The sequence below is a fragment of the Oryctolagus cuniculus genome, chromosome 15 (genome assembly GCF_051225735.1).
Source record: "Oryctolagus cuniculus isolate XC-2025 breed Fujian yellow rabbit chromosome 15, ASM5122573v1, whole genome shotgun sequence".
Lineage (NCBI taxonomy): Eukaryota > Metazoa > Chordata > Mammalia > Lagomorpha > Leporidae > Oryctolagus > Oryctolagus cuniculus.
The window spans coordinates 15,813,182-15,826,242 of record NC_142881.1 but is presented as its reverse complement, the minus strand read 5'-3'; the positions used below and the strand labels follow the sequence as shown (position 1 = coordinate 15,826,242).

The 13,061-nt window shown below is 53.1% G+C and overlaps 1 protein-coding gene and 1 long non-coding RNA gene across 8 annotated transcripts in view; one reads left to right on the top strand and one right to left on the bottom strand.

The window, feature by feature from the left end:
• Nucleotides 1-13,061, bottom strand: part of AFAP1L2 (actin filament associated protein 1 like 2) — a 113,295-nt gene that overhangs the window by 95,798 nt on the left and 4,436 nt on the right. For 2 of the 6 annotated variants that reach the window (XM_008270545.5, XM_070057181.2), the window contains exon 2: nt 9,998-10,051. The exons of the other annotated variants lie outside the window; for them this stretch is intronic. In XM_008270545.5, the coding sequence (XP_008268767.3) occupies nt 9,998-10,051 (54 nt within the window). The remainder of the gene's footprint in view (nt 1-9,997; nt 10,052-13,061) is intronic. 6 annotated transcript variants of the gene reach the window in all.
• Nucleotides 4,305-7,636, top strand: LOC103351430 (uncharacterized). 2 transcript variants are annotated; one of them, XR_001795169.4, is made up of 3 exons: nt 4,305-4,580; nt 5,981-6,064; nt 7,281-7,636. It is a non-coding gene; the product is annotated as an uncharacterized LOC103351430 (long non-coding RNA). The 2 variants fall into 2 exon arrangements; XR_011382249.2 differs by having other exon boundaries at nt 4,356-4,580; nt 7,384-7,636.

Sequence of the window (13,061 nt, the reverse complement as noted above, 5' to 3'; positions counted from 1 at the left end):
TGTCCAGTCAGGTACTGGAAAAATCCAACCCCATGGCATTCTGCTCAATCTGACAAACAGTGGGAGTTTGGCCCTTGGCCATGACCTATACTTAGCAATGTGGACCCAAAATGACTAAGAGCCCAGGCATTCAGAGTGGCTGGAGGCAGCTGAAAAATACACAACTGTGAAAAGCCAGGCTGAGCAGCCCAGGCTCACTGAGGGGGGACAACATGCCCCCTCACTGCCCACAGTGACAGCTGACTGCTAACTGCTCTGCAGCTCTGACAGTTGACTGTAAACAGTGGGGTCTAATGTCCAGGAGTCCATTATCACACAGTCATGGAGTAAGGGCTGCAGACAACCCAGCAATTAACAAGAAGGAAAGGGACCTCCTCGCTGACTCCTTCATGGGGGAGGGATAAGTAGTTTCCTCTCCTTTTTTTTTTTTTTCTTTTTTTGACAGGCAGAGTAGACAGTGAGAGAGAGACATAGAGAGAGGTCTTCCTTTTCCATTGGTTCACCCCACAATGGCCACTGTGGCCAGTGTGTTGCGGCCGGCGCACCCTGCAGATCCGAAGCCAGGACCCAGGTGCTTCTCCTGGTCTCCCATGCGGGTGCAGGGCCCAAGCACTTGGGCCATCCTCCACTGCCCTCCTGGGCCACAGCAGAGAGCTGGCCTGGAAGAGGAGCAACCGGGACAGAATCTGGCGCCCCGACTGGGACTAGAACCCAGGGTGCTGGCGCCACAGGCAGAGGATTAGCCTAGTGAGCCGCAGCACCGGCCCCCCTCTCCATCTTTCCAAGCACACGGAGTCAGCTCCTGCAGTTGCAAGTTCTACTTCAAGCCAGAACTACCTGGGAGCTCAACCATCAACCATAGACTATAAGCTAACTCTCACAATTTCCCTTCCTCCCCACACCCCCTCTCCTCCCCCAACAGCAATGACATCTCTAACACAGACTTCTTCCATTACAGGTATTCTGCTTCATGTATACCATTTTATGAATTTCTGATGGATATAAATGCTGTTGCCAAACGGCCTACCTGCTTCTGACCTTTCAGCCAGCACTATGTCTTGGGTCCATCTCCGCTGAGGGACGGACACCCAACCCATTGCTTCTACTGCTGCCGAAGGCTCTGCGGTATGCAGCTGGCTACTCACCTGTCCCCTCTCCCCACGATACCTAGACTGCTTCCACTCTCCATGACACACAATGTTGCAGAGGTCATTCTTGACCTTGCCCCATGGGCCTTTGCAGACATTTCTTTGGGAACTGCTAGACGACGGGGTACGTGCGTATTCAACACAACTGAGAAAATCCTGACTGCTCTGCAGACTGCCTGCACCCCACAGCAATGCACAAGGGCTGCTGACCCCAACATCCCTGCAAAGACTTGGCATCGTGCAGGCTTCTGGTTCTTGCCAGCCTACTGGGGTTCTTGCTGGTCTCCAGGGAAGGGGTCCAGGCCTGTTTTTGGAAGCTTGTTAGTTTCTCACCTGTAACATGGTGCTCACGCCCTTCATGCAAGATCTTTTCGATTGAGATTTCTGTCTTTTCCTGGTTGATTTGCAGGAGTTCTTGGTATATCTAAATGTTTACATCTTGAATGTTTTAAAATGTTGTAAATCCCTCCCTCCTTTCTGCTGTATTAACTGTCCAGGGTGAGCAGAGCCTCAATTGAAATAATCCAACCCAAAGAAAACCTGAAGGCAGCATCCACTTCTCAATTATTCAATTCCTGTTCCTTGAGTACTCATGATATATCACACATGGGGTGAGGCATTGTGGACACAGGAAAAATGTCTTTAACCTTTCATGGGTTTATCTCCCACTGGAAATCCAGGCCTTCCATCAGCCATAACATCAACACAATGACCATGGCCAACAAGGCTTATGAGTTGTACAATGAAGGTTAAGACCCTCAAGGTAGTCAAGGTCAAGGTTTTAAGACTGGGTGACAATTAAGTTGGCTGGGCCATTGGACTAGCATATGCAAAAGCCCAAGCTAGGGAACTCTAAGGAGTCCAGAATGGCCTGGGCATAGAGTGAACCAAGGTATGGCCAAAGAGGCTGGACAAATATCAGGGGGCCAGGTACCAAAGAAGATTGGATTTTTCTCCCGGGCAGTACAAGTGGACAGCACACCTCCTCCTCCCCACAGCCACTGGCAAATTGCCCTGGACACCACCTGCACTCGAGGAAGGGGCCTGGTTCAGAGACTTTGCAAAGTTGGGCTCATTTTAGCTACAGTAACAATGTGTTAAAATCTCAGAGAAACTCAGAAAATCCTAGAACAAAAAGAGTTTATGTGCAATCAAGTTAAACTATCCAGGTGGGTAAGAGCCATCCACTGACAAGTCTGGGTTGTCCTGAATGAAATGAAGACTTCCCCTTCTTGGCCTTGCTTCTCAATCCCAAGATTACCCAATTGCCAAGTATGCTTGTGTTGGAAATGCATGAATGAAGTCATCAGTGACGTGGCAGAATCTTACCCAAGAGCCCACCAAGATCTCTGCCAGCCAGCTCTTTCCTCCTGAGTCTAAACCATCTTCATCCTCAATTTTGGTAAGTTTTTTTAAATATTTATTTATTTGAAAGACAGAGTTACAGAGACAGGTAGAGACAGAGAGAGAGGTCTTCCATCTGCTGGTTCACTCCCCAGATGGCTGCAATGGCCGGAGCTGCGCCGATCCAAAGCTAGGAGCCAGGAGCTTCTTCCAAGTCTCCCACGTGGGTGCAGGGGCCCAAGGACTTGGGCCATCTTCTACTGCTTTCCCAGGCCACAACAGAGAGCTGGATCAGAAGAGGAGCAGCCGGGACACAAACCAGTGCCCATATAAGGATGCTGAGACTTCAGGCCAGGGCATTAACCTGCTGCGCCACAGTGCCGGCCCCAAAAATGGTAAGGTGTTTTTTTTTTTTTTTTTTTTTTTTTTTTTTTTTTTTTTTTTGACAGGCAGAGTAGACAGAGAGAGAGAGACAGAGAGAAAGGTCTTCCTTTTTGCCGTTAGTTCACCCTCCAATGGCCACCACGGCTGGTGCGCTGCGGCTGGCGCACTGCGCTGATCTGAAGCCAGGAGCCAGGTGCTCCCGCAGGGCCCAAGCACTTGGGCCATCCTCCACTGCACTCCCTGGCCACAGCAGAGAGCTGGCCTGGAAGAGGGGCAACCGGGACAGAATCCAGCACTCCAACCAGGACTAGAACCCGCTGTGCTGGCGCCGCAATGCAGAGGATTAGCCTATTGAGCCACGGCGCCGGCCAAAAGTGGTAAGTTTTTAAAAAGCCTTTTGTAGAGAACATTTTGCTCCAAGCTATGGGACCACTCTTATTTCTCTCTTTTTTTTTTTTTTCCCCAACCAGAGAAGAAGTCCACGTGCCATGACTCATGGCAGCCAAGAAGGAAGGCATGGAGGAAGGCTATGGAGGACTCCCTGCAACACAACTCCGTCTCGGAGCGCTCCCACCTCCTCTCCTTAGAGCTGCCTCAACCTTCCCTAGGCAGGAAAACAAATCCTGTTGTAGGACAAGTCTTATCTGACACTTCTCTAAATGCTTAGGGCTGCAATCTAGCCAAAGGCGTTTTCCAACCCAATCCCTTGGGCCACTTCTGCTCTGACTCCCAACTCTATCTCTAGGGACAGAGAGGCCATTAAGTGTCCCCAGCCACCCACACTCTCTTGAGAGTTCCTACTTCAGACTCCCACTTGCATGCTGCCATGGCTGGTGGCAGCAGCCCAGCTGTGGCGGACACAAGGCTGCAAGTGACCCAGGCCCACCTCCTCACCCTGAGTAGTGAGCCCCAGGGTATCCCACAGAGGGTGTGGCTTATGGTCCATCCTTATCAACCACAAGAGGACATTCCAGCATCTCCCTGCACCCTGGAGAGCACTTGAGGATCCCCACCCTCACCTCCGGGTCAGGGAAAGAAAAAAAAAAAAAAAAACAAAAAAAACCAGGAGCTGGGAGATCTATCTAGCAGAGTTCCCAGGAGGGCAAGACCTGGTGGCTGGGGACAGGGAAGGAGTCACACTTCAGAAGGAACTGATCTCAAAAGCAGCAGCCTGACAACAAAACGGCCTCTCCACTCTAGAGGCAGGCAGTGCGTGGCGGCCAGGGGTGACACCTGGGTCCCATAATGCCCAGCCAGAAGTATTTACAGCTATGCAGCCCAAACTGGCAACACACGCTGGGAGACAGGCGCTTGCCTGCTGAGAGGTCAATGGGAAAAATTGAGTCAACATTGAATCTTCGTATTTGGATCTTTTAACCAAACACTGGCACTGTTCTCATGCTGCCCTGCACGGCACGGACCCACCCTGGACACCCTTGGGATGGCACTGGGAGGAGCTTCTAGCCCGCCATGGTCAGCAGGGCACAACGCTATTTAAGGACCCAGGGAGAGAGGGTAAGAGCTCCCTTGCGCGGGCACCCACGTCACTGTGACACTGATGGGCACTGCGCCAGGTGGCGGCTGCCAAGCTCCCAGGGTGACCAAGTGGCTCCGGCCCTGAAGTGTGGGGACGGAGGCGCTCACTACAGGAAGTCGTGCGCAGCAATGACGCAGCACAGGTCCGACTGAAGCCGCAGATGTCACGTGAGCAACGCTGCACTGGGGCCCCTCTTCTAGGAGACGGCGAGATGCTCAGAACGAGTCCTGGTTCCGTGGTGACTCGGAGGTCCCCAGCCCCCTCCCCCCGCCAAGGGAAGCCTGGCTTTCCAGCCATGGCTCCTGGAAACGAGGCCCTGAGACCACCAGAGAGCTGGGGAAAGGGGTGGGGCTGTTGCTTCTCTGGGTCTTTCTGGCCTTGGGTTCTCGATGGGAATCTCCGTTCTGGGCTCCGCTGGACCCACTCCTGAGCCAGTGGAACTGGCAGGAAAGAAAGAGGGGAGAAAGTCAAGAGGGGAGAATGAGGGAACTAAAGAACAGGAGGGGAGGAAGAGCCGGGAGAAGACGGGGGAGACGAGAAGGAGGGTGCTGCCCGTGCATTCCCGGAGGTGTCCTGAATCACTCCACACTCACACCTGCACAGGCAATCCTTTGTCACCCCTACCTGCTGGGGCCCAAGGCCAACTTTTAGGCATCTTGGTGTTAAGGACTCGAACCTGACACAAGCTTCCAGTGACGCCAATGAGACAGACCTTCGCCCAGCTCAACCACCTGCCATGGCTCTATCGTGAGAGTCCCCAAAGACCCCAGACACCTGCAGCTGTCATGGCAACCAGGTCACAGCCATAGAGACTGCGGCACTCGACTACCAAACACGCCGTGATCCTGAGCCACAACTCCAGGAATACCCACAGTGCAGACCCCATCTCCAACCCAACTCCGCCACGGCTGTCGCGGTCCAGCCACACTGCGTTCAGCATCTCAGTTGTTGATGTGAGGTGGTTGGGTACTTCCTACTTCTGCCCTACAGCTGCTTCTCCATCCTTAATTGCCTCCTGTGAATGCAAGAGATGGCCAAGAAGAAGCCACAGGGGGCTCCTGTCAACTCCAGTACTTTAAGGGGGTGTCCATCTTTATTTCTGCAAACAATGTGCTAGATGCGGACACCACAAAAGGCCTGACAATGCAAAAGGCAATAGGGTGATGACCCCCTCAAGCTCACGAGCCTGGGATTGTAACTGAAAGCATTTGTCCCGGGGAAGCGTGTAGATGAGCTGCCCTAAGCAAACCTGCCACCCAAATAGGTCCCAGCCTCCACTGTCCACTCCAGGGACAGCGAGCGCCCGACAGGGCTCCATCCAGCAGGACCACATCTGAATTTTAGTAAATCAGCTCAATATGTTCTAGGACTGTGGGTATGAAATCAAAGAAGGCAGTGAAACCTCCAAACAATAAGCTCATTCAACACAATCTTTTTTCTCCTCCCATCTGGGGACCTGAACACAGTTAACATGAATAAATGCTGTTGTGTAAAAACTGGGGGGAGAGGAGGAGAGGGGAGAGAGGGTGGAAGGAAATGGCAGAATTCCCGCTTGTTGGTCTAACAGGAAGGCTGAGATGGTGCCCCAAACCCACAAGGATGCCAGCGCCAACGGAGCCCCGGGAAGTGGTGGCAGCAGTGTGCAGCACAGGTAAGGAAGTGTCTGGGATCCCCTTGCCCACAAACTGCTAGCTTCTCCTTCACATGAAGCGGCTCTCCTGTACTTGCATTCAAACTAGAAATGTAGAAATGCACCCTGGGGCTGGCCCAAACTTGGCCCTTCTTGGGAGGACGAGCCACAAGCCAGGCCTGACCCTGCCCTAAGAAGTGTCGCTCACTTCCAACACACACAGAAATTCTCTTCTGTCCCCACCCCCACCTACCCAACAAAGTCAAGGCAATCATAGTAAGGCCTGTACCACGTATTACTCTGTAATTCTTCCTGGACACCCAGAAAAAGTCGAGGAGAACTGCTCCTGTGGCTTGGACACGCTTGTGACCAAGAGGAGCCGCAGGTGTGAGGCTCTCCTATGAGCCTGACCGGGGCCATTGGACTTCCTGTACAGAAGTTCACAGCCTTCTACTCCCCTGTACTCGGTGAAGGTACAAAGACACAGACCCAGTTTCCCAGGGCCCCGCACCAGACCTGAAGAACTGGCTGAGTCAACGTGGACTTTGAGTGTTTTTTAAGTGGAAACCAGAGCCAGCATTTGGCCTAGCATTTATGATGCTTATTAGAATGCCCTGGGCCCATCCCAGAGTCCCTGGGTTCAATCCCCAGTTCCACCTCCCAATTCTAGCTCCCTGCTAGTGCGGACCTTGGGAAGCAACAGGGACGGCTAAAGTAATTTGTTTCCTGCCACCCATGTGGGAGACCTACACTGAGTCCCTGGTTCCAACTCTGGACCATCGGGGTCATTTGGAGAGCAAACCAATCAATGGATGTCAGCTCTGATTGTCTATTTCTCTCTTCCTTTTTACTGAAAAAAAAAGTGGGGGGAGACCTCTAAGCTCTTAAGACTCCATCAGGGGGCTGGCATTGTGGATAGTGGGCTAAGACACCAGCATCCACGTGAGCATTGCTTCAAGTCTCAGCTGCGCCACTTCTGATTCAGCTCCCTACTGATGCACTTGGGGATGCACTGAGAATGGCTCAAGTGCCTGGGCCCCTGCCACCCATGTGGGAGACCCAGATGGGGGCCAAGGCTCCTGGCTTCAGCCTGGCCCAGCCCCAGCTACTGTGGCCACTTCAGGAGTAAACCAGTGGATGGAAGATCAATTTCTCTCTCTTTTTCTCTCTCTCTCCCTCTCCCTAACTCTGCCCTTCAAATAAATAAAATAAATCTTAAAAAAAAAAAAAAAAAAAGTTGGGGCCAGTGCTGTGGTGCAGCAGGTTAAAGCCCCAGCCTGCGGCGCCGGCTTCCCATATGGGCACCAGTTCAAGTCCCGGCTGTTCCACTTCTGATCCAGCTCTCTGCTGTGGCCTGGGAAAGCAGTGGCGGATGGCCCAAGTCCTCGGGTCCCTGCACCTGTGTGAGAAGACCCAGAGGGGGCTCTTGGCTCCTGGCTTCAGTTCGGTACAGCTCTGGCTGTTGCGGCTGATTGGGAAGTGAACCAGCGGATGGAGGACCTCTCTCTCTCTCTCTCTTTCTCCCTCTCTCTCTGCCTCTCCTTCTGTGTGTAACTGTCTTTCAAATAAAAATAAATCTTTAAAAGAAAAAAAGCCTCCATAACGATGAGAAGAGTGACTACTTTATTCGTGGAGGATTCTACCTCCTGTCTCCTGGCCAGGAGCAGTGAGGGCTGGTGCTCCCCCCAGCCTGGAAACAGGAGGACTGACCCCTTACATCACACAGCACTAGGTGCGTGATTTTCCGAAATCACAGTTTTTCTCCTTCAAAATCAATCCCAGCGAGCAGAGACAGGCAGGGCTGCCAAACCTAAAAAGTCAACCAAGAGACAATTACAGTGCAGACTTGGGTCCTCTATTCCAAGGCAATAACTTTATTGGCAATTAAAAAAAAGTTAAAAAGCCTTGCAGATAGGCTGCCAGGGTCAAAACATTAGATCCATGTGTGGATAGCAGCAGTTTCCCAGGGTGGAAACGCAGAACGAATGCGCCGACATTCCATGGCCCTCCAGGCCTGATCTGCTGTTGGTTTTTCCTCTGCTCTCATGGCGCAAGGGCTTCCGCCATGGCACCGATTTTGTCTTTGGAGAAAAGCCTCATCAGGCAGGAGGCCTCGATCTTTCTGTCTTGTACCATTATCCTCCACCCGCTCCTGTACCTCCAGCACCTCGTGGGCACGCCCACACCAGGACTGTTTCTACTGACAGCTGCGATGCCCAACCCTGCGTTTGACTGGTCCTCTGCCTTAGCCTACAGCACCACAATCTGCTAGGGTGTTTTCAAAAGTCAGCTTTATCGAGGGCTACATCACACACGGGAAAACGCCTCCCTGTGAACTACACAGTTCTGGATTTTGACAAATAGCTGTAGATGTACAACCAGCACAGCAATAAAGATAGCAAACATTTCTACCATTCCACGTGTCTCCCTCCTGCCCCTCTGTGACCCTGTCTTTTCCTCTGGCCCTGGCAAGTGCTGAACTATTTCCTTTCCCTACACATAATTCTGCCTTTTCCAGAAAGTCCTATAAATGGAACCATACAGTGTGTAGGCTTCAGAGTCTGGCTTCTCTCACTTGGCATGCTGGTGAGTATCACTGGTGGTTAGTTACGATCTGCTAGTTTTCAAGAGTTGGATTTTTCTCTTTCTTGTCAAAGAGATGAAATGGTTGGCTCTAGCTCATCCTTGCTATGGGAAAAACAAATTCTTGATTTAGAGGTATTTCAGAAAGCTTGGAACAGGGTGACCCACTGTCTCCGTTTATCCAGGATTAGAGGATTTCCTGGGAACCAGGGCTGTCAGTACTAAAACCAGGAGAGTCCCAAGCAAGCCAGGAGGGCTGGTCACGCGGCCTGGGAAAGCTGCCTCCGAGGGTCAGACTGCACACTCCCCTGCACAGATTCCTTCCTGGTGCCCAGCAGGTGGCTCCCCCTGAGCCTGCCACCAACTCTCCTTTCTCTGCTAATCAGGACCAGAGAGCTGATTTGCAGTCTGCTGGGGCTGAGCTCACCAGGCCTGCAGCTGCCTCGCAAGCCCTTGGGAGGGGCTCACGGAAGTGGGCAGAGAAGTCGGGGCCTGTTTAGCAAACAGCAGAGCAAGGCTTCTGTTAGCATGGGCGCCCCTCCCCTCTCCTCCTACAGAGAGAGGGGTCCACCCACGTGCCTGGCCTCATTCTGAGTTTGCTGCAGTCAGGTACAGGTGCATGGGGGGGGGGGGGCACTGCTGGCTCCCCCTGTGTTTCTATGCGTTTTCTTCACCCACCATCCCCCATGCAGTTTTTGGTTAGTTTGTTTCTACATGAACTAGGGAGAAGGTGAGAGCCAAATGACAGAAAATTAGTCAAGAGCTGGAAGCTAACGTTAGAATGTCAGGGTCTCTGCCACGGCATCTAACTGAGCCACCCCAGAGAAGTCAGGCAGGACCGGGATGTGGCTCCACCCCAGGCTGAAGACCGGGCAGTCCCTGGCTTGTCTCTTTGGCTGCCAGAGAGAGGCTACGTGGGTGCTCTGTGAAGCAAGGAAGCCTGGAACTGGCAGGGCAGCCTCAACTCGGAGCGCTTCCTGGGCACCATGGTGAAGACCCCCACCACCAGTAGGGCAATCACAGCACAGAAGTTCTGGCGTTTCTGCTCCCCCAAGTTCATTCAACACTGCCCTTCTCAAATAAGTCCCAGCAGCTCTCACAAGCTACTCCGCCAAGCAGCCTGCGAGGTAGATTAGTGAACGTTATCCTCACTTGTACAGAGGAGGAAGCACGGCCCAGAAAGGTTCAGCAACTTGCCCAAGGGCACACAGCACGTTAGTGGCAAAAGCCAGATTAGAAGCCTGAGCCCCTGAGTGCCCAGGCTGGCGCCCAGCTCCATGCCATCCCAGCATGGGCAGAGCCAGGTCTGTGCCCTCGGGAGCCTGGCGCCAGGTGGGCTGCTGCAGACGGCGCAGGCAGGCTCATACTCACAGGCAGAGACCTGCAGGATCCTTCTCTGCACCACCAGACAGCAGCACCCCTGGGCTGGAACAGACAGAGAGAAGGCTCAAGTTGGCGCAGCCAAGGGCGGCCACAGCAGGCTTGCATCTCCACGTCTGGAATGTGGCTTTGAGATTTCACTCCGTTGCCCTGCTGAACCGGATCTGCTCTTGAAGTCAGAGCGTGGGAAAATGTGTGCCCTCGGTGCTGGGAATTCACTCCTTCACTCATTCCCCCAGGCCCACCCCAGACGCCTACTAGGTGCCTGCCAGTGTGCTGGCGGCTGCGGGGTGGACACACGGAGGGGAGACTAAGCCCCTGTCCTGAAGGAGTTCAGCCTCACGATGAAACAGAAGTGCATATGTCAGTTCAGGGGCCTCTGTGGCTGCGGGTCCCACATCCTTAAGCCAACCAACTACAGATGCCAAATCCAAAGTAACATCTGTAATGAGCATGTGCAGACTTGGCTGCTATTTTTCCACCAACAACTGTTGACACAGCATTTGTGTTGTGTTAGATGCGATAAGGAATCTAGGGATGATTTAAAGCACACGGGAGCTTGTGTTTAGGTTATAAGCAAATACTAGGACACTGTAGAGAGGGTACTTGAGCACCCACAGATCTTGGCATCTCTGGGGGAGTTGCTGGGACACGCTCCCCCTTACCAAGGGATAACTATAGACAACATGATATGAATTCAGCAAACATTCGTTGAGTTCCTACAACATGCCAGGCATTCAGGAGGCTGTACTCAGGTGGAGTCAGGGAAGACCTCCTGGAAGAAGTGACACTTGGGCTACGTCCTGAGGAGTGTGGGGAGTTTAGTGAGCAGCTAACCTCTTCCCAGGCCTGTTTACACTGATAAGGAATCAGTCCATCACTTCTTGCAAAATAAATCCTTGATGTTATCAGGACAGGCATTCCACCTTCCTCACTGAGTGTCTGAACTGGTGCTTACCCTCTGCAGGCCTCAGTGGACCTGTCTGTCAAAGGGGAACGAACAAGCCTCTGCGCTCTGGAGAGCGACTTGGGGTTCAATGATCTCTGGAGGCCCAGACACACAAGAGCCCTGGAGACAGGAATCCGTCACACAGCCCATGGCCTTCCCAGTCAGTCTGTGCGTCTCCAGCTCTCAACAGGAAATCGGTTTTATTTATAAGAACCACGATCCTAAAGTGACCTTTGCTGGCTGACCCACCCCACCCCCTCGCGCACTGCATTCTCCTTCCCAGGACACGTCCGCCCTCCCGAGATTCCTCAGTGACCACACAGCAACCAGCACTGGAGACGCCTTGGGAAAGCAGAGGCCGAACAGGGGTCGTTGTACGCTAGGTGGGGAAACTGAGGCCTGGGAGCCACGGCAACTTGCCCAAGGATGCGGAACACAGGGGGCTCCAGGGTCCCGCACAGCCACGTTCCTCCCCGCACCACGGCTGCTCCCCTTGGCCATCCTGCCCCAGCCTGGGGAGTCACCCTTCTCCAAAAGACAGTCTTTAAAGAAACGTTTCCCGTCATGAAAGGGATGTGGAAGAACACTGGCACCGCTTGCTAAGCTTTGAAGCTTCCTGGCCCTTTAATTGTGCCGGCACCCGCCTAGGTCCCAGAGCACCCCTCCTTCAGAACAGGGGAAAGCCCTGGGCAGAACTCCCCACGCCCTCAGCACCCCAGTGACCTCTCCATCCTTCTGCCTCAGCCCAGGGGCTCCCACGCAAAGAGCTTCAAAGTCAGGAGGCCTCCGGGTCACGCGCAGTGAGCAAACCTCAGAGATGTGTCAAAGCCGCGTTCCCACAGCCTGTGAAAGGCTGCAGCGGCCGCCACGGAGTGACCTTGGGTTTCTGCGGGCATGGCGGATGCAGTGCCGGGGCTCCAGGTGAGCGTGGAGGGGTGCCTGTTTCACACCACGCTTGTGGGGAAGGTGTGGATGCAATTACAGTGGACCCTTCCTGCCAGCAGGGTCTAAATCTTCACATGCAAATAACCCCAACCCATGGCAAAAACATCTGGGGAAATACAGGTGACATGAGTGCTGGTGTGTCCTGCATAGCGAGGGCTACCCTGCTGCAGGTGAATTGGTACTGGACATGTATAGACTTTTTTTCTCGTCATTATGCCCTAAGCAATACAGTATAACAACTATTTGTATAACACTGACATCATATTAGGTATTACAAGTTAATCCAGAGATGATTTAATGTAAACAGGTGGAGAGAATGGCACTTTGGCGTAGTGGGCTTAGCCTCCACCTGAGGCACTGGCATCCCATATGGATACTGGTTCGACTGCTGGCTGCTCCTCTTCTAGATCAGCTCTCTGCTCTGGCCTGGGAAAGCAGTGGAAGATGGCCCAAGTCCTTGGGCCCCTGCACCCATGTAGGAGACCTGGAGGAAGCTCCTGGCTCCGGATCAGCTCAGCTCCCAGCCATTGCAACCATTTGGGGAGTGAACCAGTGGATGGAAGACCTCTCTCTGTCTCTCTAATTCTACCTCTCAAGTAAATAAAAAAAAATTTTTTTTTGACAGGCAGAGTGGACAGTGAGAGAGACAGAGAGAAAGGTCTTCCTTTGCCGTTGGTTCACCCTCCAATGGCCGCCGCGGCTGGCGCGCCGCGGCCGGCATACCACGCTGATCCGATGGCAGGAGCCAGGTGCTTATCCTGGTCTCCCATGGGGTGCAGGGCCCAAGCACTTGGGCCATCCTCCACTGCACTCCCTGGCCACAGCAGAGAGCTGGCCTGAAGAGGGGCAACCGGGACAGAATCCGGTGCCCCGACCAGGACTAGAACCCGGTGTGCCGGCGCCACAGGCGGAGGATTAGCCTATTGAGCCCGCCTAAAATTTTTTTTTTTAAATGTTGAGTATGTAGGTTTTATGCAAATATCATGTCATTTTACATAAGGGAATCTAGCTCCAGTGGTAGAGTTTGGTATCCTTAGGGCATCCTGGAACCAATCCCCTGTGGATACCAGGAGGCTACTGTACTTGTTTTCCATATTCGCATTGCATTGTTCAAAGGGAAGATGGGTCTCAGGCTGCACCTGAATCACTGAGAGACCTTTA